Source organism: Alligator mississippiensis, chromosome 6, assembly GCF_030867095.1.
Source record: "Alligator mississippiensis isolate rAllMis1 chromosome 6, rAllMis1, whole genome shotgun sequence".
NCBI classification, from domain to species: Eukaryota; Metazoa; Chordata; order Crocodylia; family Alligatoridae; genus Alligator; species Alligator mississippiensis.
In genome coordinates, this window is record NC_081829.1 from 8936554 (window position 1) to 8964397 (window position 27844).

General features: G+C 43.4%; 1 protein-coding gene across 1 annotated transcript; it reads left to right on the top strand.

The window, feature by feature from the left end:
- The first annotated feature begins 124 nt into the window (after positions 1 to 124).
- Positions 125 to 27709, top strand: AGO4 (argonaute RISC component 4). Its single transcript, XM_059729612.1, has 18 exons — positions 125 to 440; positions 4370 to 4535; positions 5101 to 5221; positions 7630 to 7811; positions 9236 to 9372; positions 9475 to 9609; positions 9813 to 9900; positions 11430 to 11577; positions 11671 to 11790; positions 12120 to 12248; positions 12428 to 12561; positions 14681 to 14865; positions 15146 to 15305; positions 16030 to 16345; positions 17707 to 17841; positions 19335 to 19436; positions 19674 to 19873; positions 23878 to 27709. The coding sequence occupies exons 1-18, from the start codon at positions 422 to 424 to the stop codon at positions 23984 to 23986; spliced, it is 2586 nt and encodes an 861-aa protein (XP_059585595.1). The 5' UTR covers positions 125 to 421; the 3' UTR covers positions 23987 to 27709.
- The last annotated feature ends 135 nt before the right edge of the window (positions 27710 to 27844 follow it).

A 27844-nucleotide genomic window follows, 5' to 3' on the forward strand; every position in this document is an offset into this window, starting at 1 on the left:
CGTGACGCCACTCAGGTGACGGCAGGCGTGCGCGCGCCCGCGCGGGGGCGGGGCCAAAGGGGCGGGGCTCCTGCGCGCGTGCCCCAGCGGCCTCTTCCGCCTGCTGCGCCTGCCACGACTCCGGCCCCGCGCGGCGCGTCGGGAGCGCGCTCCGGCCCGGCCCGGCCCGGCCCGGCTCGGCTCGGCTCGGCCCGGCCCCGCGGCAGGGATCGCTGGTGCCGCCGCCCACACCCGCTGCGCTGCCCCCGGCCCGGCCCGACCCGGCCCGGCCCCGCCCGGACTCAATATTCCCGAGATCAAGCGCTACGCGGCGGCGGCGGGGCCGGGGGCGGCGGGGCCCGGGGCGGCCGCGGCCGGCGGGGAGCGCGGAGAGGCCGCCTCCGCCTCCGCCGCTGCCGCTGCCGCCGCCGCCGCCGCCGCCATGGAGGCGCTGGGACCCGGTGAGTGCGGCCGGGGGCGCTGAGGGGCAAGCGCGTGCCCGCGCCCCCACCCGCCCGCGCGTGCCCGCGGCCCCTCAGGGCCCCCGCGCGGCCCCCCGCAGACTCGCCCCTCGCGGGGCTCCCAGCGCGGTGGTGGTGGTGGTCCTCAGTCCGTGGTGTGTGATACCGACACCGGCGTGGCGGGGTGCCTCGCGGCGTGTTCGGGACGTGGCGCGTGTGGTCAGGCTGGCGTGTTGCGCGGTCGCCCAGCGAGCGGCGTGATCGAGATGCGGTGCGTGCGGGCAGGCCAGGCGTATCGTGAGATCGAGCCGTTCGGGACGTGGCGCGCGTGGCCAGGTGGGGTTTATTGCGCGGTCAACCAGCGGATGGTGCGATCCAGACGTGGCGCGCGTGGCCAGGTTTGTCGTGCGGTCAAGCACCAAACAGCACGGTCGTGACGTGGCCCGTGTGGCGCAGTGTGCCTAGCCCGGCCGTCGACTAGCGAATGAGGCGGTCGTGACGTGGCCCGCGTCGCCGGGTTGGCGTATTGCGCGGGCAGGCAGTGAATGGCGTGGTCCAGACGTGGCACACGTGGCTGAGCTAGGTGATTCGCCGGTTAAATGTGTGCTACTTACTTTGCACACGCGGCCAGTGTAAACTTGTGGTGCAGTTCACCAGCGAATTGCGTGATATATGTAACGTGTGGCAGGGCCCTCTGATTCAGTGGTGCATCCAGGGGAGGTGGGTGCAGATGTGTGGCTGCTCACCCGTGGCTCTGCGTCTGGGTCAGGTGGGTTGGGTGCCAAACCGGACCTAAGTGTTGTCAAGCCATGCTCTGTCGTCATTTTTTTAAAGAGGAACTTCAGCGGGTTGCTAAACTTCACGAGCAGATTCACGTGAACCCTGATGACTTCCTGTGCTCTGGGGCACCCAAACGGCCACAGGGGCTCCCTGCCTAGACGCACGCCTCGCTGGGGTTACGTGACCCCAGCGGTCTTTCCTGCCCAGAGCAGCGGGGCTGGACCCAGTGATCTCACCAGGTCCCGTCCAACCCTAAACTTCTGTCAATCTAGACATTCGGTCTGCACTGGGATCTGTAGCAGAGACCATCCGGAGTCCTTAGCCAAGGAACTGTCACGCTGTGGAAGAGGAACAGTTTGGTAGCAGAAACAGGCTTTTGGATTTCAGAAAACTAGCGTACATGCTGTACAGGCTTACTGGAAATATATTGCATACATAAACACTGTCTATTTTTGAAGCTGAGCCACTATGAAAAGAAACTTCAGACTATAAATTTAAAAAGTGCCTGGGCTTTAACCCAAAAAACAATTGACTTTGCAGCTAAACGTATTTTCCTCCCCCCCCCCCCCCATTTGGAAAATTATATTACATGAAATAATGGTTAAGTATTAAAATGTGTGCAAAATAAATGTCTTTGCTTTGGTGAGGAAGTGTATACATTAGTTCCAAAATACCTTCCCTAATAGATTTGCATTGTCAGGAGACCAAAACATCTATAAATTCTGACTTGTGGTTTTCCAGAGAAGGCTGGCGTTTCACCAAAGCTATCCTCATTAATTCCGGATAAGGGGAGTTTGTTTGCAGATGGATTGGTGGGGGTGTTATTTTGAATGTTTGCAGTCTATTAATAGGGCTGCAACATAAATTCACTACCTTCCTACTTCAGAAATAAGTCCTCTTCTATTTGTGTAGAAATGCTTCCTGTCTGTGGTAAGTGGGCTGGTTGGACTGCATTTGACAACATGGCAAGAAAGCTAAAGCAACAGTGTAAGGGATGCAGATACAAATAGATCCTACTGAAGTTGAATGGACAAAATTCAAATTACAGTCATGAGTTACACAAATTGTAGTGAAGCCCTAACTTTGTCCGGAAAATGGTATTTAATTTGTTAATTCCCGGCTTGGCTCTCACTCAAAGACATTTTGTTGTTATTTCTTAACAAAACTTGTTGATACCAAAGAAGGCAAACGGGTAAATATAGTTGTCATTTAATCTCTTTGAGCCGGTCAGCGCCCACAAAAGCTACGCTACTTCAGACTAATTAGCACAGGATTAATGGATCATCTCTCTAGTATCCGAATAAGCACAGCAAACTTTGATTGCCCTTGATGATTCACACTTGTCAAGATAACTGTATTTTTTAAATAGCAGCAGTAATCTTTGTTAAGTTTAACTATGGCACTGCACACTGTCATTAAATGCAAACCAGTGTTCATGCAGGTGTGATGCCTATGGTGTGTAGCATGTTAGCTGTCTACAAAGAAGCCAGCGTGCTGCTGTGTACAACTTGGGAGAATGGATGTATCGGATGGGCTATATATACCTGGTGCATCATCCTCTAAGTATGACTAGTACATAATGTTCTGACGTTGATATTCTCAGATCTATCATTTACATTGGTAGCTCTAGTAAAGGTTTGGGAGCCCCTAAAACGAACGTCAGTGGGTTCTGGAATTGAGTTTTGATTACAAACATCTTTTGGTTGCACCTCTGTTTCGTCCCTTTGCCCTACTCCCCTTTTTGTGTTTAATTTAGCACTTCTGTATTTCAGCCTTTTGACTGAAAAGGACACTCTTATTTAAAATCCAGTTAAAGAAAGCCTTTAAAGCCAATACTAATAACAAGTTTGCCTTAAGCTGTCCCAACTAACATTTTTGTGGCTTTACCTTCCAATTTTCTGTTTTTAGTGTGACTACACTAAGTGCTGTGAAATGAACAGGATATACTGAAAAAGAGATTTGTTCAGTTCCTTCCAGGTTAGGTGTTACTAGCTTAAAAAGAATAATAATGATATAAACGTGATTTTCAAATTAAATGCTTCCCCCCTTTTTTAAATAACAATTCCAGTTTTACTTTAGCACCTCGAAAATATTAGCAAAGATTACATCGGCTAGTTAGTACTTATGTGTGTCTTTTCTGTAAGCCTCTACTATTTTTTTGGTAGAAATAATTTTAATAAATGTTTTCTAAACACTTTATAATGTAAAATGTTACTTTGACCAGTTCTGTTAAAGATGTCTTGGTACTCTTTTTTTAAATAACACAAATATCTCATAAAAAGATAGCACACACAACTCTTGCCTCGTACGTTTTCTGGACCGTGATGGCTATGGCAACACTCCAACCCTACGAGACTATTTTCTTGTAATGCAAAGCTTTGCCTTCTTGCCATGCCATTACATCTTGGTTGTAGGAAAACACTGTTTGTTCTTCGTTTCAGTCCTTGTCTTGCAATTTCAAATTGGCTTTAGTTTTCATCAGGCTGACTTGCATTTTATTATTAAAAATATACTATTTATGTAGTATAAAGGAAATGACAAGCTTATTTTCGATTTGGTCCTTTCTAAAAAGATACACGCATCTCATTTCTTTTTAAAAATAATAATATTCTCAAATTCCAAGTTGGATCTGTTTTCAAATAAAAATTGGGCTGATGTTACTTGAACGTGCCCAGGAATGGCAGTTGCTGAAATCCTAACTCTGAGCATAATGCATAAGAGCCTGTAGTGGGTTCGGTAAAATAAACTTTTATTGCTGTTGACTAACGGTGCTGTAACTAGCAGGCAGAGTACGTATATCTATTGTACGTGTGTGTGTATATATATACATTGAATCCCACATAGGACTCTGGTAACTTAATAAATCACAGTCTTGAAGTAACTGTCACTAGGACTTTGAGGATGAATTACAGCACTAAAGCGTGTATGTTTTGGGCATATGTTGTTCTTCTCATCATGGAAATCATTTAGAGCTCTCAAAGAGCTATGGAGCCACTCAGAGCACTTTCATTTGCAACCTGTTTAAGCCACTTCAGACTGTGCTCTTTAGCCTGTCCCAAGGATTTTTCAATCAAATCACAGTCCTGTACACGGTTGGGAGGCCGCTGCATTGCAAGTACATCTCAACTGTATTTCTTTGACTTCCACAGGGCCTCCAGCAAGCCTCTTCCAGCCGCCCCGTCGCCCCGGCCTGGGAACTGTTGGGAAACCCATCCGCCTCTTAGCCAATCATTTTCAGGTTCAGATCCCTAAAATTGACGTTTATCATTATGATGTGGATATCAAACCGGAAAAGCGGCCCCGAAGAGTAAACAGGTAGGAGTGGACTCTTAAGACCTTAAGAATCACTAACATAAAGAAACTTTGTTTTGGCACTTCTTCAGATGCTTTTCATCTTAAATATGCTACGTAGGTAGTAGTTACCTAATTTCACAATACCTGTGATGCAATATTCTTGTTGGAGAAAGCTATATTGAAACTTTTACAGTTGGACTGTAGGAGTGGGAAGCACTGCAAAATAGGGAGCGGTCCTACCTTGGCCTTGAGGCAGCAGATCATCTGACCAGCTAGCATTGTTTCCCCTCCATTTCTAATTTAACATAGAGTGAAGTCTGGTAGCTGCTGTTTATTCTTGGGATGGTTTTATGCTCCGTTCTGCATGTACATGTCCTCTAGGTAATTGTTCCATAGTCTCTGTTCAGGTGTAATGGATATTCTGGTAATCTGCATATATGTCACATTAGGTGGGCTTTCGTCTCTAGTAGGCTGCCGATTAGAAGAGAATGCAGACATGGCCAGTTACCATAATTGAGCTTGCACATGGCTGATTTTTTTTTTTTCCTGTTCTCCAAATAAACTAAATATATTCTTTTCTCCTTAGAGAGGTAGTGGATACTATGGTGAGACACTTCAAGATGCAGATATTTGGTGATCGGCAGCCTGGATACGATGGAAAAAGGAATATGTATACTGCACACCCATTGCCAATTGGGCGGGACAGGGTAAGTACTATCATAAAAAAGAAATCTTTGCAGAAATATTAAGACATTGCTGTATTGAGACTGCTGCGTGGCGTTGTAAGGTGGGCTGGGATCTATTCAAGGTTAAGATACTGATTCTGTTGTACTTGTTACTGTAGTTCAAACACCCATGTTCAGTGGCAGTAGGAGTGGTGTGGGTGGGTATTCTATGAATTTGAATTCTGTTTTCTCTTGGATCTCTCTAAGCCCTAGCTCTTATATTTGGTTTTCAGCCTCAAGGTGAATTTCAGTATGTAGTGTGGTCTTGAGTCTGCAAAGCAAAATTGCATTTAATGACAGGAACTTCCTTGATCTTAAAAGGTTGTTACAACCACAGAAAGGGCAGTACTGTTAGATGCTTTGCTGTTGAATTACATGGCAGTTGTAGCCAGCAAGGGTGCTGTTCTGGTGGGACTGGGCTTATTGGGCATGTCCTAACATCCCGTAAGCGATGGCTGCCAGGGCACATCCATGTTCTAGCAACAGCTAAATTAACACAGCAAGACTTGGCATTGAAGTTCAAAGTCGTCATTTTTCAAGTATCCCTGTTGTGAATAATGTGACTTATTAAAACAGTAAGGCCTTTGAATCATCTAATATTACTGGTTTACTCTTTCCATTTATCAGTTTGGATAAAGAAAATAATTTAATTTTTTAATGTTTTAAACTTTTTAGGCTGCCAATATTCCTTGGAAAAAATTCAATGCAGAGCAAGGAATGTTTTCATGAAATGATCAGATTTTAATGGAAGCTTTTTTTCTTAATATTGGATTTTGTAAGATTGAATAGTTCCTTAATACTCACTTTTCTGATACTTGTATTATAGTAGCAATCACAAGTGGTTTTAGGGCTCCAGTGTTCTAGGTATTGGGCAAAGATGTTAGAAAAGAGTCAATATTCTGAGAAGTTCATAGTTTAAAGCAGGGGTTGACAGTCCCCGGCATGCATACCAGAGGGAGCATGTGAAGCCATTTAGCTTGATACACCACAGCTGGCCTGGGGTCTAGGCAGTCCCTTGTACCAGCTATGGAGCCCAAGCTGCTTGCAACAGGTGTTGGGGAGGCTGTAACCAGCTGTGCCAGGGTCTGCGGAGGCCCAGCTTGGCCCTTTGCCAGTGGTGGGTGCACGTGCCCCTCGGGGCAACTGGCAGGGAAGGGGCCAGGACTATGCTGCCGCAGCAAGGATCAGGCCCTCTGCAGCTCTCCTGCCATCCGCCCCTGGCAAACCAACATCTTACAAGTCTAGGTTGCAGGGGTTTTGGGCACTCCGCCCAAAAATGTTGCTGACCCCTGGTCTAAAGTATGCTAAAACCAGGGTTAAGGTTGGAGCAGGCATGTGACATATACAAGCAAACTGATCAGGGTGACGGACTCGCATGACTTTTTCCTGGTTTTAATTTTAATAAAAAATTATTTTAATGATGCTTGTATCTGATGTGGGAAATGGCAACAAAGGAAATGATTAAACGAGAACAAGAGAGGGAAAAGGAACATGAGCACAAAGTGTATGGATCAATAGTTACCAGATATTTCCAGTGTTTCTTGTTTTTCTCACATCTTTTCCAAAGCAATTGGTGGACTGCTTTTAAATGTTGATCTTTATGAGACTAAATGTTTGCAGATTATCACCTTCCTGAGAGTCTTGTATTTACAACTTTTTAATTTCAACAGCACCTAAAGACTCTTAAGGTATCTTAGTAGTTCTTAGCTATGTGGCAAACAGAAGCGCATCCCAAAAAAGTCCTGATTTGAATAAAACCTGTGTATTGCCAAGTGTCTCCAGAAACTGAATTCAGTTTGCTATCCTCTCTGAGGGTCAGATAAGAAATTATACAGATGCAGAACTGAGTCCTGTGCACTGTATGGGCTAATGAAAATACTTATTGGGTACCACTCTGAATCTCTACGGAAAGTGCTTTACATCTGTCAGTTATCTTTTGATCTCTTCTTCCTGTATTGATGAAAGCGTGGTGTTGACTAGCTCCAAAGAAAGTCCAGTTCTTTGAAGTCTTAAGTACCTGTAGGAGGTCAGGAGGTCCCTGCTGTGCTGCCAGCTTCCTACTACTCCTGATACTGTGGGTCAAAAACAAATGTTGATCATTGCTTAAGATTTTGGGTCTCACCATATGAACGTGTACTTGAAAATTAGGCTGACATAAACAGAGCCTCTGTGCTGGAGGGACTAAATCATGCAGTGTCACATTTTTTTTTTATACAACAAAGTTTGTTTACTGTAAAGGCCCCTTAAATTATCACATCCTGGTTGAGATGCCTGTTCTGTACACTCGAAGCAAGCCTACGAGACCAAGATAAATAATGTGCCATAGCCTTGGGCTAAGGTACTCATTGTGTTCTCATAAGTTTGTGTTTAATCTTGCTCTGGTTATTCAGGTGGATATGGAGGTCACGCTTCCAGGTGAGGGGAAGGACCAGACATTTAAAGTGTCCATTCAGTGGGTGTCAGTGGTCAGCCTTCAGTTGCTTTTGGAAGCTCTAGCTGGACATTTGAATGAAGTTCCCGAAGACTCTGTGCAGGCTCTTGATGTAATTACACGACACCTTCCTTCTATGAGGTGGGTACTACTGATTGAGTTCTTCCTAATTGATACGGGCTTGTGCCCATTTGTTACAATTAGTACAATGACTCGCTGCTCCAAACTAAACTACACCGCTCTCAGGGGATTTGTTGTGTTTTTTTTTAACTTTTGACACAAACTTGCATTAGAGGAGGAAGTGTCATGTGAACACAAGCCTTGTGGATCTTGTCTGTGGTTCCGACAGTGATGTTCAGTGGCGTTTCTAGCTTGTTTATTTGTAGAATTCAGATGTGCTTCATATGTTAGCTTTAATTAATAGGGGTGCACCGACAGAGATTTTTTTGGGCCAATACCGATGGCCGATTTTTTTTATTTATTTTTTTTTTAAGGAGCTATATCGGCTGATACCAATCCGATTGCCAATATGCGGCCTGGCACCTTGGAGAGCAGCCTGGCCCGGCTGGTAAGTCTGTTTGTTGGGAGAAGGAAAGGGCATGGGGGGGCAGATCAAGGCCCCTGCTGCAGGTGCTGCCCAGCCAGGGCAGAGCGCAGGACAGAGCTGTGAGTGGCTTGTCTGGGGAGTAGGGGAGAGACTCCCACTGCTGTGCACATCATGGGAGGTGAATGCCCCTGAATCTGCGCATGGGGCAGGGTGGGCTGCTGCTGCGGGCTGGGGCCGGGATGGTGCTGGACTCTTCCTGGCAGAGGGTTGGGCTGGGCTGGGCTGTGCTTGAGGCAGGAGGCAGCAGCACTGGGGCAGGGGGCGCAGCCACCCCAAAATTTGTCGTAGCCCCCTCCCAGTGTTGCTGCCCACATTACGCACAGCCTGGCCCATCCCTCCGCTGGGAAGAGCCCAGTGCAGGCCGAGCCTGCAGCATCAGCATGCCCTGCTGTGCATGCAGATCTGGGGGCACACATCCCTCCCCATGCCCTCCAGGGGTGCACACAGAAGTGGGAGCTGCCCCCCCACCCCCCAATGAGCTGCTTCTGGCTCTGTCCCACATCCCGCCCCACCCTGGCTGGGCAGCATCTACCCCAGCCCCACTCCCTCCCTCACTGCGAGGGCCTCGAGCTGACCCCTTCCCCTCAACAGACTTACCAGCTGGACATTGGCAGGCTGTGCTCTTGCATGCTGCACTGTGGCTGCGCGCATGCATAGGGGTGTTTATCAGTGACATTATCGGCCACATCAGCCAAAAAAAGCTGATTGCCGATGCTGTCAATATTCCTTGTATCAGTGCCGAGCCGATGTGGGACCAATGTATCGGTGCACGTCTATTAACTGACGTTGGTGGAATGCTATAGAAACATTTAGTTAATTTTTAAATGCTATTGAAATGCGTGTAAAAGGAATGTTGGAATCCCTGTTGCATCCAGCAAGACTTTAATGAATGCCTAACAAGCTGAGGGAGTACAATGAAGGGAATGATTTTAAGTGTTAACTCTTCATGTTTCATCAGATACACACCTGTGGGCCGCTCCTTCTTCTCTCCTCCAGAAGGTTACTACCACCCTCTGGGTGGGGGTAGGGAGGTTTGGTTTGGATTCCACCAGTCTGTCAGGCCTGCCATGTGGAACATGATGCTCAATATTGATGGTATGCAAGAACTTCCATATTTAATCCCTAGCTGAGTTTTCCTCTTTCATCAAAATTAAATATCCTCTCCTCTTTTTTCTTCTTCTCCTTATTTCATCTCAGTATCAGCAACTGCATTTTATCGTGCTCAACCTATCATTGAGTTCATGTGTGAGGTCTTGGATATTCAGAACATCAATGAACAAACCAAACCTCTTACAGATTCCCAGCGTGTCAAGTTTACCAAAGAAATCAGAGGTAAATATTGGATTTAAATTTGCTTCTGCAAAATATTGGGAACCCTGTGAACAGTTTACATTGTTTTAACCAAAAGAGTTCATGGCCTGGGGGCATCCAAGAAGCTGGCCTTTTCCTTGTCACTGGCCTATTTTTTTTTGCAGTTCAAAGTTAATTTTATTATAATAATTTGATGACATCTGGTGTCTTTCTTGGGCTCTCAGGTCTAAAAGTAGAAGTGACCCACTGTGGTCAGATGAAGAGAAAATACAGAGTTTGCAATGTTACCAGGCGACCAGCCAGCCATCAGACGTACGTACACAATGTCTTAATTACGTGTGAGAGAGAGTGTAAAAGTAAAACTAAAGTGCATTCATTTTTATGAAGGTAGCCGATTCAGGAGCTAAAATATTCATGTAGCTTCTAAAGTAACTCCTGAATGCATTAAACTAGTTGGGACAATGCCTGTCGGCTTAGACTGCAGCTTGACTTTCCCACCATATTTAACTGTTAAAGATGTGTACTGGCTTTTAAATATCTAGCTAAAGCAGGGGTGGGCAAAATGTGGCCTGCAGGTTGGATCTGGCCCACTAGTTGATTGTATCTGGCCTGCAGCTGCCCCTGCAGTGCTCCGAATGGGGCTGAACCCTGCCTAGGTTGGCTCATGCCCTGTTCCTGCCCATACCTGCCCCATGCCCACTGATGGCTCCGGTCTGCGTGCATAGTGCTGCTGCTGCTGCAGCCGCCTGGATACTGCTTGGCTCCCCTCCACTTTCAGCATTGGTCCTCCTCTTCCTGTCCCTGCTGAGCCGCTCCGGGGGTGGGGGGGAAGCTGCAGTTTTGTGGCTCCTGCCCCAGCATGTGGGGCTTCAGTTCCAGACTGCTTTGCGCCCACCCAGCATGACGAGCAGTCACCTGCGGGTGGCCAAGTGGGTGCAAAGTGGCCGGGAGCTGGAGCCCTGTGTACTGGGGCTGGAGCCAACCGGCTGCAGGTTCCCCCTACCCCCTGCCTGGAGTGGTACAACAGGGACAGAAGGAAGAGGAGGCGAGGGGAGGCACCTGGAGGCGGTGGGGGGAGCCAAACAGTACCCAGGCAGCTGCAGCAGCAGTGAAAGCATCCCTGCCAGGAAGCTGTATGTGCAGGCTGGGGCAGTGCCTTTGGTTGGTGTAGCTGGGAGTGCAGTGAGGGCTGCATGTGGAGCTTGGCTCCGTGCAGAGTGCCATGGAGGCAGTTGTGGGTTGGATCGGGGAGTGGGGACAGAAAGCACCCTTGTCCCCCCACCTCAGGCCAGCTCCCAGGACCTAGTATGCAGGCAGCCCCTACACACATGCGCACCCTTCTCACATAATATACAAGAGTAAGACTTTATTTGAGCTATTATGCAATCGCCTCCATATACATTACTCAAAAAAAATATAAATCAGGACAAAAAATAGTTTTTGAAGTAAAACTAAAATACGTTATATTAAATGTTTGATTTTATTTTTTAGTATATGATTTTTTTAATCTATAATTTGTTAAAATGGTATCTTCTGAAATATTTTGTGTGTGCGGCCCTCATCAGTTCATCATAACTCGTTAAATGGCCTGCCAACCAAAATAATTGCCCACCCCTGAGCTAAGGTCACTCTTTTTAACACGGCTGCTATAAATTCAGTTCTGTCTTTTATCAAAACATTTTATACCTAACAGTTTACATTAAATAAAATAAAACTAATAACGGTTGAAAATGGGTGATCTCGGGGCCTTCACCCTGAATACATGCTCTGTATCACTTTTAAAAAAGGAGAGATCAACATTTTCTTGTGAAGCTTAATCAAAACGTATGCATCTTTTATAGGTTCCCTCTGCAGTTAGAAAATGGACAGGCTATGGAGTGTACAGTAGCTCAGTATTTTAAGCAAAAGTACAGTCTGCAGCTGAAATATCCTCACCTTCCCTGTCTCCAAGTGGGACAGGAACAGAAACACACTTACTTACCACTTGAGGTAAAGGGTCTGGGAACTTCACTGCAGTTGTATTGTCACATATACCTCTTATGTCAGCAGTAACATACCATCTGTAATTCTGTTGCTATACAGGTGTGTAATATTGTGGCAGGCCAGCGATGTATCAAAAAGCTAACAGACAATCAGACATCAACCATGATAAAGGCAACTGCCAGATCTGCCCCAGACAGACAGGAAGAGATCAGCAGACTAGTGAGTAATTATTATAGCTGTTTTCCAAAAATCTTGAAATGTCTTCCTGTGAACTTTTGTTTTATTTATATAAAATTTTCAAGCTGTATATTTGTTTTTCCCCACAGAAAGTATTTGCATCTTTGCTATCTCAAATAGCTTCCACTGAACCATGGCACCAGAAATCATGCAACTTTTTGCCCTTGATGAATAAGTAGAATAACCCCAAATTATGGAAGTTTAAGAAACTGATCTTAAGGGTTCTGGTTTGAACCACTCTGAACTAATTATGCAAGTAAAGACGATCACCTGAGACTTTATAGTTATGAGTGTGTTCTTTTCCTTTCCAGGTGAAGAGTAACAGTATGGTAGGTGGACCTGATCCATATTTGAAGGAGTTTGGTATTGTTGTCCATAACGAAATGACAGAGTTAACAGGCAGAGTATTGCCAGCACCAATGCTGCAGTATGGAGGCAGGGTAAGTTATAGTTGACTTGTAAAACTGCCTGTTATAATTAATCAGAGTTATAATATGCTATCAGTGCATTGCAGCTTAAATGTTTATAATACACACAAGCCTTTTGAGAATACTGTTTGCTGCCTTGCCAACCTGAATGTTGTTTTTCATTATTATAATTTGCTTTTGTCTTTACCTAGAACAAAACGGTAGCTACACCAAACCAGGGGGTTTGGGACATGCGGGGGAAACAGTTCTATGCTGGCATTGAGATTAAAGTTTGGGCTGTTGCCTGCTTCGCACCTCAGAAACAATGCAGGGAAGATTTGTTAAAGTAAGTAGCTTCCTACTTACAGCAAAGTTATATACCTCTTACACATATATTACCACGTTTTGGAAAGATAAATGTGCACTACACTGGGATAACCTGATGTAAACTCCTCTAGTCCAGGAAGCCACGAGCCTGTAGCAGCTTTAATATTTACATGTTAAAGTTGGGAATAACAAAGTCTACAGTCTAAATTGGCAGATTTCTCTAAACTGTTATCTAACAAAAAGGGATTAAGTTGCTTACACTGGAGTTGCATTCATCCTTTGGAGGCAGCTCTTACCTGAGTATTCATTCTTTTTTTTTCCTGCACCATCTTCTGCTACCTGCGTTCTGTCAGTGTTTCTCTCTTGATTCCTGTGTCTTCTTTCTTGACCCCGACTTGCCTTTTGTTTTGCTCTTTATCCTTGAAGAACCCCCACTCCACATATACCAGAGTTTTTCCTTTTCCTGTAGCTTTCTAATGGCCAAATATCCTAAGAACCATCTCCTTTCATTGTGCTTTATTGACAAGGGCGGTTAGACTACAAGCTGTTTGTGACATAGTAGTGTGAAAACAGGGTACACTTCTTTTGAGCTCTTCAGTGGTCATAGGCAGCATTTTCCTGAATTGACTTTTTACACAGTTCAGGTGACTTTTCTGGACTTAAATTGTTTCACATTTTGAATCTAATGCATATTGTTTGGTATGAAGTTCCATAAACATATATGATGGTTTGCAGAATGTTAAACTTAAAACTGTTTGTTGCCTTGTCCTGTTAATAGCCAATGCTTCAATGTAATGTTAGAAGCTTTGATTATGGGTCCCGAAGAGAGAGAACAGTTTTTACATGCATGATTTTTGGATTATAGCAGTCTGGCTCAATTCTACGAAAGCAAAGAAGCAGACCATTTCAAGAGCATTTCATGAGCCTTGTCTGTACTATGCTGGTTTCAGACAGTGGTTGCTTTCTTAATTGCACGTGCTGAAGCTTTCAATCCAACATGATTTTTTTCCACTATGTGAGCAGAATAGACCTGGTCAGGTTGGAGAGGGGATGAGGCTTTTACTGCAATTCATAAAATGAACACAGCAAAACATTTACAGTAAACCTGATCCTTCAGGTGGTGACAAATGTGGAATGCTGTCTTTTTGCTTAGTACAGAAATCTCTCTCTAAGATATAAGATCTTGGTTGATGAATTGTTGGGGGAATAATTAGCAATGTCCTTAACGCTGCATTATTTTCTTGACTTTGTCTACCTTATAGATTGAATTTGCTCCTGGGTTTTATGCTCAGTGAAAACAAGTTAGCTAGTTTGAATACATAAATGGGTTTCGTATGTATACATTTTAATTCAACCATAATTATTGTGCTTAAATAGCAATTTTGCTTATTGCTGCAGTTTCAGTGGCTTGCTTCCTATAATAAATTGTTTCACCCCAGCAATATTAAATGGTATTTGATGTGGGTGTAGTGAGTGCTTTTTAATATAAGAGGTCATGTATATGGCTTTTGGATGGGTGGACAGAATTCCCTTCCCTTGCTCAAATAAACTCCATATGCTTTTAAGGTGACGCAGTCTGATTGCATGCAAATACCTGACCTCAGAGAGTCATTTTTGTATAAGAACTTTCAGAATAAGGTCCTTTTGTTCCTAAATCCAATTGCCTCAAGCCATGCCAAAGGCGCTTGACCTACGTGAAAAAATCGTGGCCAGTTCAGCTTCCAAAATGTCAGCGATTATGAATTTCTTCAGCAGAGAAAGCATTGGAACAGTTGTAATGTATGGGGGATGTTAATGTTTAGGTTAGTTAGATGAATGAACAGGAATCTGCCAGATATGCCAATAAATTGTCTTTGGTTTGGAAATGTGCATTAAACATTTCAGCTGACCGTCAATTTTCTCAGTACTTGTAAAATCCTAAAAAGCAAAACTAATTTAGTTTCTCCCAAGATAAAATAAGAACTTTACCTGTGAGCTCTGTAATATAATTGATTAGAGAGTTTCGGTGGTACAGAGTGACCATAGTATGAAGTAGCTTGCACTGTAAGTACCCAACTGCCAGAGGATTCAGAATGCTACTGGAATTATCTGGACTGGTTTGCCAAATAAGTTTCTTTAATACTCCTTTCATTTTACAGGAGTTTTACGGATCAGCTGCGCAAGATCTCCAAGGATGCAGGGATGCCGATTCAGGGCCAGCCGTGCTTTTGTAAATACGCCCAGGGTGCAGACAGCGTGGAGCCCATGTTTAAACATTTGAAACTAACTTATGTTGGCCTGCAGCTAATAGTGGTGATCCTGCCCGGGAAGACACCTGTGTATGGTATGAAGAGGAGTTCTAACATCCCACATAGTTAACTTGTTGTACGATACATGTACTCATGTGCTTAATGAGGAGATGGGTAGAGAGTGTCAATGCCTTTGGCTAGGATGAAGCTTTTCTTAGAAGTTGGGCAGTTGTCATTGTTTTGTCAACATACACACATGGTACCAAAGAGCAGACTGGAATTTGTTGAGCCTTTTGGCACTTAGTTTTCAGATGTTTTACAAGGGGAGGAGGAGGTTCATGTAATCAGAACCACTTTCTTGCTTTCCTGTTGCAGCTGAGGTGAAGCGTGTTGGTGACACTCTCCTAGGAATGGCCACACAGTGTGTTCAGGTGAAGAATGTGGTGAAAACCTCACCACAAACTCTATCTAACCTTTGTCTGAAGATAAATGCCAAGCTTGGGGGAATCAACAATGTGCTTGTACCTCATCAAAGGTGAGATCAAATGTAAAGCCTTTGTATAGGTATAATTTAGCAGACAAAGTAATTATTTTGGTCTACCTTTTAGTAACCAGAATGATACCTTTGAACACAACATGCATCTTGGACATAGTCTGCTTGTGTATTAAATAAGACAAATGAGAATGCTTTCTAATTGAGCACTGAAACTATGTGACACTGTTTGGTATGTTAATTGGTAAAGAGCACCGGGGGAGTTCAAATCTGCCTAGAGATCTGACTGAAAGGGTTGTGCAAAGGTTAGAGTAAAATAAGATGGCAGAGCTCAGAGGTTGTCTAGGTTCTCAGTTACATGCAGCAGATTGACTAGAGCTCTAGTCTTTTGTGGATACTTGCATTTAGTATTGTCCTCCAGCAAAAGAATTTATTTTTAACTGCCTTATTACATATGGAGCACCTCTAACAAGTGAGAGAAATGAAATGGGCAAGCAAGTGAATTGTGGCAGTTACTTGCTTGTAATCTCACCTTTCAGTCTGCTTTTGGGTACTGCCTTTCCCATTTTCCCTGCCTGCCCTCTCTAGATCATAAACTCTTTGATTCTCTGCAAAGTGTCTAGCATGCTTTTGGTTCTAGAGATTATTTCAGACTTTTTTCCTAACCTTTCTTTGTCAGATGACTTGCTAGGTGTAATTTTGTTTTCCCTTGCTTGGCATTTTTGATTAAGCATTTTTTTTTTTTTTTTTTTTTTAAATTGGACAGGCCCTCCGTATTCCAGCAACCAGTGATCTTTCTGGGGGCAGATGTCACTCACCCTCCTGCTGGGGATGGGAAGAAACCATCTATTGCTGCTGTGGTAGGCAGTATGGATGGCCACCCTAGTCGCTACTGCGCCACAGTGCGTGTGCAGACCTCCCGTCAGGAGACCTCCCAAGAGTTGCTGTACAGTCAGGAAGTGATCCAGGACCTGACTAACATGGTGCGGGAGCTGCTGATCCAGTTCTACAAATCCACCCGCTTCAAGCCCACTCGGATCATTTACTACCGGGGAGGAGTATCAGAGGGGCAGATGAAACAGGTATTTTCCAGCAATGTCCCCTTGGGTATGAATGACATCTTGTGCTTCAGAATGCAAATGTTAGTAGAAATACATTCTTGCTGGAGGGGGAGTGTCCTTAATGGACAATGTTCTGACAGCCTCTGCTCCCTTTTACATATATTATCCACTGAGAGGAAGACTTGCCAACACATCTGGCTCAGAGTAGCTTGACAGCTTTGAGCTTCAGTTTTGAAACGGTTAGAGCTTGCCTACCTGCAGGTTAGAGAGCAACACACTTTTAAATCCAGTTTACAGTACAATAGCCAGTTCACACTGACTCCCTGTGTGGATGTTCTCAGTGCCTTTCTATAAGGTAGATTACTCTGCTTTGAAAGGAGTGCAGTTATCTTGCATTTAGGGACAGGCTGTATTCTACCTTTTAAGTGTGTAAGTAGAGTTAGCTTCCTAAGTGCAATTCTATTCCACCCTGCTGCAGTCCCTGAAAAACAGTTAATGCAAAAGGTGGGTGGGTCCTCCTCTTTCTTGCTGCTTTTTCATGACTCAGTCTTAAGCATGAGATGGCGGTATGTTACAAAAGTAAATGCATTGATTGATTTTTCAGGACTTGAGCAGTGTGAAATAAAATCTCACTTAGGTATTTAAGTCCACTTAGATGCCTAGTAGGTGGAATAGAGGCCTTTTATGTACTATGCATGTCCACATGTGGATTTATTGTAGAGCAGCTATTGCACTTACAAACTCCATATCTTTGGCGTATTGCATTTGAACTTCTGATGTAGATAAGCACCAGGACTCCTCAAGACTACAAATGTGAATCTTGTAAATGTCTACTCACTCCGTCTTCCCAAGTACTATACAAAGGGCTGAGTGCAGTTGATCGCATGCTAAGTGTCTCATCCCAGGGACTGCCACAAGAGGCTTTGTCACCTTCACACAGGCATTAAAACCCCAATACGGATTTCTGAAAAAGTTACATTTGTTTTGACATAAGTCAAAAGTTTTTTCCATTATGGGTGAAATATTCTCTATGCAGTTGCATGCCACATTCCTCCCCATAGGGACTGCATGTTAGAGATAAAAACGTGGGATCCTTTAGGTTGCATATAGGTAGCTGACTTGTTTGTATTTCATGTTTAACATAACTCCCCTAGAAAATTCAGGTGAGAACACTGGCTTTTAATTCAGATCTTGAGGGACAAGATTCCTTAGTTCTAATAAGCAACATTTTGAACTTTCCTGATGCTCTCCACATGAGTAACAGAGTGCAATTATGTTGTTTTTAAACCTTCTTCTTCTTTACAAAATTGCACCCGTTCAGAGGAACAAAGAGGATACTGTCGCCTATATGATTTGCAGCTCTCAACTCTTAAATCTTTTAGGTTGCGTGGCCAGAATTGATAGCAATCCGGAAGGCCTGCATTAGTTTGGAAGAAGATTATAGACCAGGAATAACCTACATTGTTGTGCAGAAAAGGCATCACACCAGACTATTCTGTGCTGACAAAACTGAAAGGGCAAGTAATTTTAAGGATAAATTCTGTTAATGGGTGAACAGCTGGGTAATGGGTGACATTTGGGTCACTCACTAACACAGTGGGTTAGTTCTACTTTGCAGGATGAAGTAGTTCATAACAGAGTGGGCTTTGTAGCAGGTGATCCATAACACCAAGCTGAGGGATCAGCAATCTTGCCTACTTTGTCTAAATAAATAGGAGAGACTTTGCTCATGTCACAACCTCCACACAACCGTGGCCTTTCTTCTTAGAAAAGTTCCTGGTCTTAAGTTTGGTTGATGGATATGAGACCCAGTAGAATGGTATATACAGGACTGCAGAAGGAATCTAAGGCTTCAGTAATGTACCTAAATTTATGCCTTGCTTTTAGGCAATGGACAGATGTTACATTTGTAGACCTAAATACACCCTTGTAGTGCTGAAAAGCAAGCATACAGCCATTTGAGCTGTTTACAGCACTACAATGAGAGTGAAAGTGATAATATCAGTTTTGGAGAGGATTTTCCCAATTCTGTAGCACTATGTGTAACACTTGTACAGAGAAAGAGCAACTGGCTTTCTGATAGGTGAACTGTCAGGGAGCCTTGCTGGGACCCTGCTGCTACTGCTTCTTGAAGAGTCCTCAAGAGAGCTGGTCACTGAATGGCAGAGCTGGGCAGGGGCAGTTCTGTTATGGCCACTGAGGACAGCAGATCTCCAGCTTTGCTGACTCTGGCTGTGACAGAGCCACCTTTTGTGAGAATTGCTACCACTGCTGTAAGGGTCCTGGTTTTTGCAGGGGCTTTTAAAGGGATGACAGCAGAAGATGTCTGGCATTATGAGGGATAGTATAGTGAGGAAAGCAGTTCTCCTTGCTCCTGCTAATGCCACGGGTGATAGAGGGCTGTCTTTAGCACCTGTTGCTTTTCTGCAGCTGCCCGCTGATCATTGACAGCCTACCCACTTCCCTGGCAGAAGAGAGGGCAGTCTGTTAGTGATAAACCTCCCATGGTCGGAGTGGGGCCCAAGGAGCATTCCCCTATCATCTCTTGGCTGGAGAGCTTTCCTTTGAGGCAACTTTGTAGCCCTCCAGTGGAGGTGGGGAGGCTGGAATGTCTCTGTCGCCTATATTTTTGTAGTGTTACAAAGTGCTAAGACATTTTGTAGCACTGCAAATGAATACCTGTCCAAACCCCCTCACTCTACAATTATAATGACGTTAGGAGCAGCCATGTTTAAATTATAGCCTGACTGGGATTTTCAGATAACCTTACACATTTCAACCATGTTATAACTGCTAAAGGTCTGGGATGGTGGGGAATAGTGGGGTCTGTAGCAAGGCTCCCAAAAATGAATGCCGTTTCATCCTTTTTTTTTTTTTTAAAAAGGACTTTAGCATTTCTTCACCTTAAAGAGTTTCTAAATTTACCAACAGCTTAAAATCGGTTCTAGCAAGGGAGTTCCATAGCACTTGTAGAAATAAATATGCTAATTCTATATTTTTCTCCCTATAGGTGGGTAAAAGTGGTAACGTACCAGCAGGCACAACTGTAGACAGCACCATCACACATCCTTCAGAGTTTGACTTTTACCTCTGTAGTCATGCAGGGATTCAGGTAATCCACTGGTACTGCTGAGTTTGCGTTGTGAGAGCAAGATACCAACAGCTGTCACTCGGGGATGGCATCATCTTACGTTTTCAGCTTGAGCAGCCTTGTAGTTGCATCAACTTTACCAAAGCCTGAAGATTTGGTTATGAGATGCTGACCTATCAATAGAGCGTAGAAACGTATGCCTTATGTTGATTTTAGAGGGGCCAGAGCTTTAACCACCTTATCTGTCTTCTCCCCCAGGGAACCAGCCGCCCATCTCACTATCAGGTCTTGTGGGATGACAACTGTTTCACCGCAGATGAACTGCAGCTGCTGACTTACCAACTGTGTCACACATATGTCCGATGTACACGATCAGTCTCCATTCCAGCTCCTGCATACTATGCCAGGCTGGTAGCATTTAGGGCAAGATACCACCTTGTGGACAAGGATCATGACAGGTGAGCAGTCTTTTGCCCACTAGTAAGGCCTTTCTATCTGTATGCTCATCAATGGACTATTTAAACAGATTTGTCCTTGTAAATGAAGAGTAAAATTTAGGGTACAAGAAGACATTGCCAAATGAAGCAGTTTAGCCATGGCAGGATGTGTCCCTTCATAGTGGATCCACTCTTGGGTGAAACACATGTTATCTGTTGTCACACATTGAACAGAGGTTTGATCCAGCTGGATCACAGGCGACAGGTACTGCGCCCCACCTGGGGTCCACTCATTTGCTTTTAACACTACTCGTACTTGCCATGCCCCTGTCCAGATACCATATTTATTCTGCACTTTCTCTACCCACATTACTCTCGGAACACACCATTTCATCCACCTTTCTATGTCTTCTGCCTCTAATAAATCGGTATACATTCATACTACAATCACCTTCTTCCTTGGCGTTTCTCCCAGTGCTATGAATTTTAGCTTTTTTTAATACTTTCCTCTGCATATCTCTTCCAGAAATTTTTATACCCTTCTGTGTTCCAGTAGGTGAATTCCTAAGTCTTTTAGTATTGAAACATTGATCAAGCTGGTTAGATGCTCCACCTGCCAGTATTTCAAACAGTATCTTTTCCAAAAAGTCATATCTGTTCATTGTCATTCCCATCTCCGTCCCGTTGCCAGCTAGTATTACCTTTATCCACAGTCTCCGATCGTCTCTGCCATCTCTTGTTTCATTTTCCATGTCTTCCTGCCATGCTGCTCCTGATGTGCCAGTATGTCATCATGCCACTGTTATTCTCTTCGTTCTTTGCCCAATGTCTTCTGCTGCCTCAGCTCTCTCTTTCACTCTCCTCTGCTCCTGTGTTCCCTCTGTCATCCTCAATCATGTTGCTGTTCTGGTTATTACTCCTTTTGCTTTCATTTTTCTTTTCACTTCATGCTCACTTGCCACCGCTGCCTTTTTTTGAGCTTTGAGTCTCCCTCTTCCACTCCTCATACCCCAAATGCTATCAGTCCCTTTTCTGCCTTTAAGGCATTGCTTAGGCTTTCAGTGCTGATGGGAACCCTTTTTTTTCTGTGTAGCCCTTAAAAAAAATTTTTTTTAAAAGGTGGGGGGATGGAAGGGAAGGAGTGCTGGACCAGGAGGTACCACAAGACCAGCCAGGCCACCACTTGGAAAGGCCATAGAAAGCTTTGACACCCTCCCCTGGTGTTAGAAATGCTGATGGGGAACCCCCCTTCTCCTCCTTTGCTATATAGATATTTATAATCTCTCTCTCTCTCTCTCTGCCAGGTGGCCCCTGTGGTTCACTTGGTAGCTCAAAGCACACTAAAAACCTGTTATACAGTTTGCACCATGTGCCTGCGCACCTATCTCCATACCTGTACCCCCACTTACTGCCGTCTTCAGAGGGTCTACTCATGAAAAAGTCTATACCAGACCCCTCTTCACTAGAGATCTGCCATTTCTTTCTTGTTGTCTTCCTGTAGTACCAGTGCGTTTCACTTAGTCCCATTTTAATACAGTGCTCGACTGGGATCTGTGCAGATTCCTGGCTTTCCACAGTACATTCCTGAAGCAGGATATGAACTGGTTGAAGAGAGTTGTCAGGGTCCCTTGCTGTCTGGTCAGGTGCCTGTAGAGAACTGCTTTCCTGGTCAGGTTTCTGAAACCTGTCACCAGCAGGAGTAGCACATGGACTTCCCATGTGCCAGAGAGGTATGATAGGTAGTCCCAGAAGAGGTGGTCGATTATTTCTCCCTGCCAGCAGCAGGTTTGTCATGGACAGTTTGATGGACCCCTCTGCCCTGTGCTGTTTTTTAGGACTTTTTTTGTGTTCCAAGCCAAATTGATTCCAAATCCGTGAGTCATTCAAGAATCATATATGGCCCTACTACTGGCAAACATCCTCCACACCCACCTGGGGCTTCAGATGCTTACAGATCATTTGGCGAGCATCCTACGTTGGAGGCCCAAGTCTGTGGGCTTGGGCTTCAGATGCCCCCCAGTTTTGCTTGCCCTCAGCCATATGGCTGCAGGAACAAGCTAGGGAGGAGTTTGCCATTTCCATAAAGTCAAAATAAAGTGGGCGTGAAGCCAACATCTTCCGACTGGAAATCAACCTGCCAGAGAAATGATTATTCCCAGTGACTCGGAAAACCTCCTTTAGTGGTCATGGTGTTTCCCCTGCCAGGTCATGGTATTCTTGGTCATGGTGTTTCCCCTGCCGTAGGCCAACATAATCCATCTGAATAAGATACGGTAGTGCCTATTATGCATGGTCCCCGTCCCCCCACCTCCCCCAGCATCAACTCTTTCAGGTCATAGTGAGTCACTACATTGCATACATTTTGACTTTTTTCATTTCCATAACTGAGCTGTGCCTTTCTCTCCCATTTCCAGTTATTTCTTGTTCTTCACTAGCCTTAAATGCCTGGCAAACATTGCCAAACTGGGCCCCAAACAGCTCACCTAGAATCCCTCTGTCACTCCTTGTCTCAGCCTGTCACACATGATTAGTGTGGCCCAACCACCACCCCCCCCCCCCGCCATTAGGTAAAGCTGGATCAAGTTGCCCTGTACCTCATCTGCATACACGTTTTTGGAGCATCCCAGGACTTGTGACAAGAATATGGGTTCCAGTCATGAGTGGAAGAGCTAATTAGTACATGGATCCTTTGTGGGGAGTATCTGGGGTACATGCACATACTGAGCAGTGCTGAGCTGTGGGGTCACCATGGCTTGAAATCCTGTTGACCCTGGTGGAGCCCAGCCCAGTGAACTACATGGTAAATCATGAGCCTTTTGGTTTTGGACAAATATCATACATAGTTTGTACTCTATAAGTAGGGGCCCAAGTGCTGCTTAAAAGCTTGTTTATGGAATACCTGTGCTAAAACTTGCAGCAGTTTCAAAAAAAGGTAATATGAAGCAATTCGGGATGAACTGAAGTTTATGGGTACCATATGAAAATTAACTACAGCTATGTTTAATTTTAAGGTTATTGTTTTTAAATTTGCTCTTCACTTCCATGTGCTCAAGGGGAGTAGGTCTGACAGTAAGGAAAGGGGTTAGTGGCTGCAGCAGCAAGAAACTGGAGGGAAGCTGAGGGCAAAGGAGCTACCTGCCCCCTCCCCGCCAGATGTATTTTCCTTTTTGTAGCAATGGGAGAGGGACAGATTCAAGGCAAATCTCCAGTAATTAGATTCTATACGTGGAAAATTGCAACAAATTTATAAATTTGGTATATATAAAATCTAATTATTGGGGAGGGTCATCTTATTACCAGAGTCATCTTATATTTGAGTAAATACAGTACTAAAATGAACAGTTAGGACTTACTTGAAAATCTGAGGTTGTGATGAAAAGAGGTTTTTTTTGTTACGAAGACAGACCTTTGTGTGGTTGGCTGACTTTTCAGTCTTTTCTTCCCTCTTGGAAAAACAGAGATTTACTATATTTAAATTTGCAAATATAACACCCCTCCCTTCCCCCCCCTCCGCCCCCCTGCCTTACTTTCCTGCCCTGCATTGAAGTTAATGCAAATAAAGCCACTATAAAAACTGGGTTTCCTCCTCTCTAGCTCCTTGCTCACTTAAAACTGAGGTTCTTGTTACTGTTGCTAACTAAAGAGGTTGGAGGGGTTTTTGGATGTTGTATTTTGAGCCAGCATTGATCAGAAGTATAAGCCTACATACTATAATTTCTGATCCTACCTTTGTCCTGATTCCTGGCATCATTGTATATTGGGGATCCTTACTTCACAGGTGTTGGGAGACTGGGCTAATGAAATCCTTGGGTAACCGATTCTATAAAATGGTAACGCATTCAAATGGTAAGCAGTATAAAGGCTAGGAAGGTTAAAGTCTGCCCCGTGCTGACTTGTGATCATCAGCTATTGGCCCAAGTTTTAGCTCAGAGACCAGTTTATCCATGTAGCCAGAAAAATGAATCTTGACTAACTCAGCATGTTCATTATGCATCACCCTTTCAATGTATCTGCATGTCTTACAGTGCTGAAGGCAGCCATGTTTCAGGACAGAGCAATGGCCGTGACCCCCAAGCTCTGGCGAAAGCTGTACAGATCCACCATGATACCCAGCATACGATGTATTTTGCTTGAGAGCATCTGGGAAGATGAAGTAGAACCGGCAACCCACGCAGTCCTGAAATGTTTTGAAAGCCTACTGCTTATAGTTAGGGCCCAGTTTATTTCAGACTGCCTATTACCAGCAGCTCTGAACATTCGCACTGAATCTATACTTCACAGCAACGTCTGATGCACCAACACAATTGAGCCATTTGTTTTGTTATTTTAAGTAATAGAAATTCATAGACTGTCTCTTCTGATGCATTGGACTGAATTTTTACCTCAAGGCGCAAAAGGCTGATCACTTTGAAATTTTTAAAGGACTTGGCATGAAAGGTTTCTATTTGAATATTTTGCTAGCTATGGTTTTTAAGTTATCCTCTCATCCCATTCGTTTATCAAGATAACTAATTCCCTGTCTTCACGCACTGCTTAGTGAGCGTGCATAGAATGTTCTTCTCCAATTAAATGTAATTGTTCTATTATGTGGGGCCATAGTTTTTTAATAGCTATTTTAGACTTCACTACTGTAAATGCCTTTTAACAAATATTAACTTTCACAGGTATTGCAGTCTTTTGTCAGTTTTCCTAATTATCTTTTTAATCTCTGCAGACTCTGGCTGCAAAGCAATTGCACTATACTGCAAATTGAACTAGGTGGTTCTTGTTCTGTGAATGTGCAACATAACCAGACAGTGGTGATGCCTGTCACCAGGTTTTAAATGACAAATGGTTACACATAATACTGCCATGATATGGTAGCAAGTACTGAACCATCATTTCCCCCCTTTAAAAATGATAAAAACATTAAAAAAAAAAATTAGCTTTTAGATATTTTTCAGACTTTTACAAAAATGCCCACTTTATGCTGCTGTGTGGTTTGATAAATCTAAGTGATTTTAAAACTTTTTCTCATAGAAGGTTTAACTTTTGGCAATAAATATTTCTTTTTTTAAGCCCCCTGACAATGTAATTTTCTAGCTGAGGATTGTGCATGAGTTTAACCAACATTCTCGTGTCGTTTTCTGAACACACAATTTGGCAGTTTCTGAAACCAGTCAGAAAAGACGCACTTCCATGCTTTTTTTTTAAGAATTATTTTTAACTGTTTTATAGTCACTGTTGGTGTCCTGTCTACCACTTTTTTATAAGCTTGGGAACTAGGTGTTCTGTGTAGGAAAGGCTTGCCAATCTGTATAGTTCTACATGTGTTGTGTGATAGCAACCTAAAGGCTTTACCAGCATTTTAAACTCTTTTTTTTTTTTCCCCCACGGGAATCTAGGTTGCACACACTACTGCATTAAACAGCATGTTTTAAACAATCGTAAATCTAATATATTGATCCTGTCCCAGCCTTGAAATGTAAGGTATTTTTAATTTGCTTGGCTTTTTTTCAACTGAAATGTGTAATAAGGAAGAGGGACTTGGTTTCATTTAATACTTTTGGAACCCACAAACATGGTATGTTAAGACTAGGTTCCTTGTAGGGTTAATGTGAATTAGCACAGGCTGAACTCTTATTCCTAGATTCAGAATAGCTACCACCACCACTTTGGAAACTAAGAAGAGTTTGGAAAGTCAACAACAATTGCACTGTGGTCTCCGACATTGGTGTGGAGTTTGCTGCTAAATTGTAAATTGTCTGCTGTTCCAAAGCTTGGAAACCAGCCCTCTCGAAAGCTTAGCAATAGGAAATGCTGTGTTTTTTTGTTTTTTTTTTCCTTCGGTCTTTTAAATAAGCTTGTAAATAAATGAAAGTTTACATTTCTAAATGCTGTCTTTCAGTTGTACCAGAGTACACTGAAGTTAGTCTTCAAAACAGTTTTATAACCTGCTTTCAGAGTTGTATGTCTCATTAAAATGAGTTTAAACTTTCTTTTCTGTTTGAAAATGGGACTGAGGCAAACTCTGCTCCTGGCACGTAGCGTAGACAGGTTTAGATAAGATTCTTTTAAATTTGTTAAACTTTTTTTTCTTTTCTTTAAAGAATACCTCACTTGTGTAATAAAAAATCAGGACGTGGTGGGAGACTGACCGCTGCTTCAGCTAGATGGCTGCTTTTCATACTATTTGTTCAGGGAGAATACAAAAAAACCCCTTTTAGGATTAACTTTGACTGACCCAACATATGGAGAACTTTGGCACCTTGAAAAGAAATTGAGAGCACCCTTTAGGTGATAGATCAAAGATCTTTGTGTGGATTTGTGCACTAAGTGAGAATGGTGACTTACTAGTCAGGGTGCATAAGAAAGAGACTTAATTTTTACCACCAGGTAGTTAGTTGTCCAGTGCCAAGCACTCCTAGTTCAGATTGAGTGAAGTGAGAGCCTCTCCTTCGTTTGCCTGCAATTAGACTGAATATTTGACCTTGAAGTGTACGGACTGTTAGACCTCAGCTAGTCTTGGGAAGTACAGTAAGAAGTTAAACTCTGTTTTGTATTAAAACATCACGAAACTCATCCTGGGAAGGATACAGTGCTGTACCTTTAAGAAGCAGAGACAAATGAAGAACATTTAAGGTGGGAGTTGTCATTGCAGGGCGGTTGCAAAGCTAGTAACTGCAAGATCAAAGTTTCAGCAATACTGTTGTACGCAGTTCTGAAAGCTGGGTCTGGAGGTTGAGCTTGACTATCTGAATTAATCCCTTGGGACTGACTGAATCGTTATGCATGTGTCAATCAATGGGAAGATGTGCATTCTGTAGATGTAGTTCTTAGGGTGTTTGGTTTTTTTTTTTTTTTTTTATAAATAAAGCCTGTTGGCCACTGTTTAGCTATGTGGTGTGGAAGATTTTAAATGTAGCAAAGTTTAACGCATTGGGGGAAGGGGGTGGTGGATATTAAAGGACAGCAGAAGCCCCATTTTGGAACCAATTCCTCTTTCTTGGTAAACAATTGAATTCTGAACAAGCTCTGGAAAGAACTCGGCCTGTCTCAGACATTGACAGGCCCAGCTTATCCTTACTGTAAGTACTATAATTTAGCATAGTGCCTGTAGCTGCATCCAAAGGGCATAAAAGGTTGTGATATACAGGCAAACATGATTCATGCAGTATACATCTTGTTCCAAACACAAGTGTCAGAGCTTATTTACTATATCAAAAGCTTTGCCCTTCACATGGGTAAAGGCATCCTTTTTGTTCAGATACAGTGTTTAACAAAATTTTCCCCCCCAAAACTACCTTTGTGGATGTGCTGTAGGATTTTTCTTGCTCAATAGCAAGGGAGTAACTCTACTTTCATTTTAAGAAAGCAGGGTTTGGAGGGCATTGTATCAATACTGTTTCAACTGCAAGGTTTTTTCCTTGTGAAATTTGAGGAAAGATCTTGTAATATCACTTACAGGTTTTCTTATACCTTGCTATTGACATTTTCATATTTCTATGTCTAGAGGCTGAAACTTCAATGTAAAATGTTTGCATTTGTTCATTTTGACTTATGATGTAATTTTTTTGTTTCTATATTGTTAGACTTGTAATGTTTAAAATTGTATTTTATTAAATTTGGACTGGATGTATGTCTATAGCAATACGAGGTACTCTCTCTAAACTGTTATGGGTGGGTTAGCAGCCCCATGTTGCGATAAGATGCTGGTCGTGTACAATTTGCAATGTATTTTTTTTTTAGCCTGCAGGGATATTTTGTGTTCATGTGTCCAAAAAATAAAAAAAAAATATTGGCATTCTTGTGCCAAATGTTCTGTTTTTCCTTGTTGATGTCTAATAAAAATGCAATGTACAGAGTGAGCAACAGTTATTGTTGCTTGTAAACAATGTCTTCCTTACATTATTTAAATTGTAAATTAAATCTTGCACATAACCTTCCGCAAGAGAAGGTTGAGAGGCGACCTTGTGGCTGCCTATAAGTTCATCACAGGGGCACAGAAGGGAA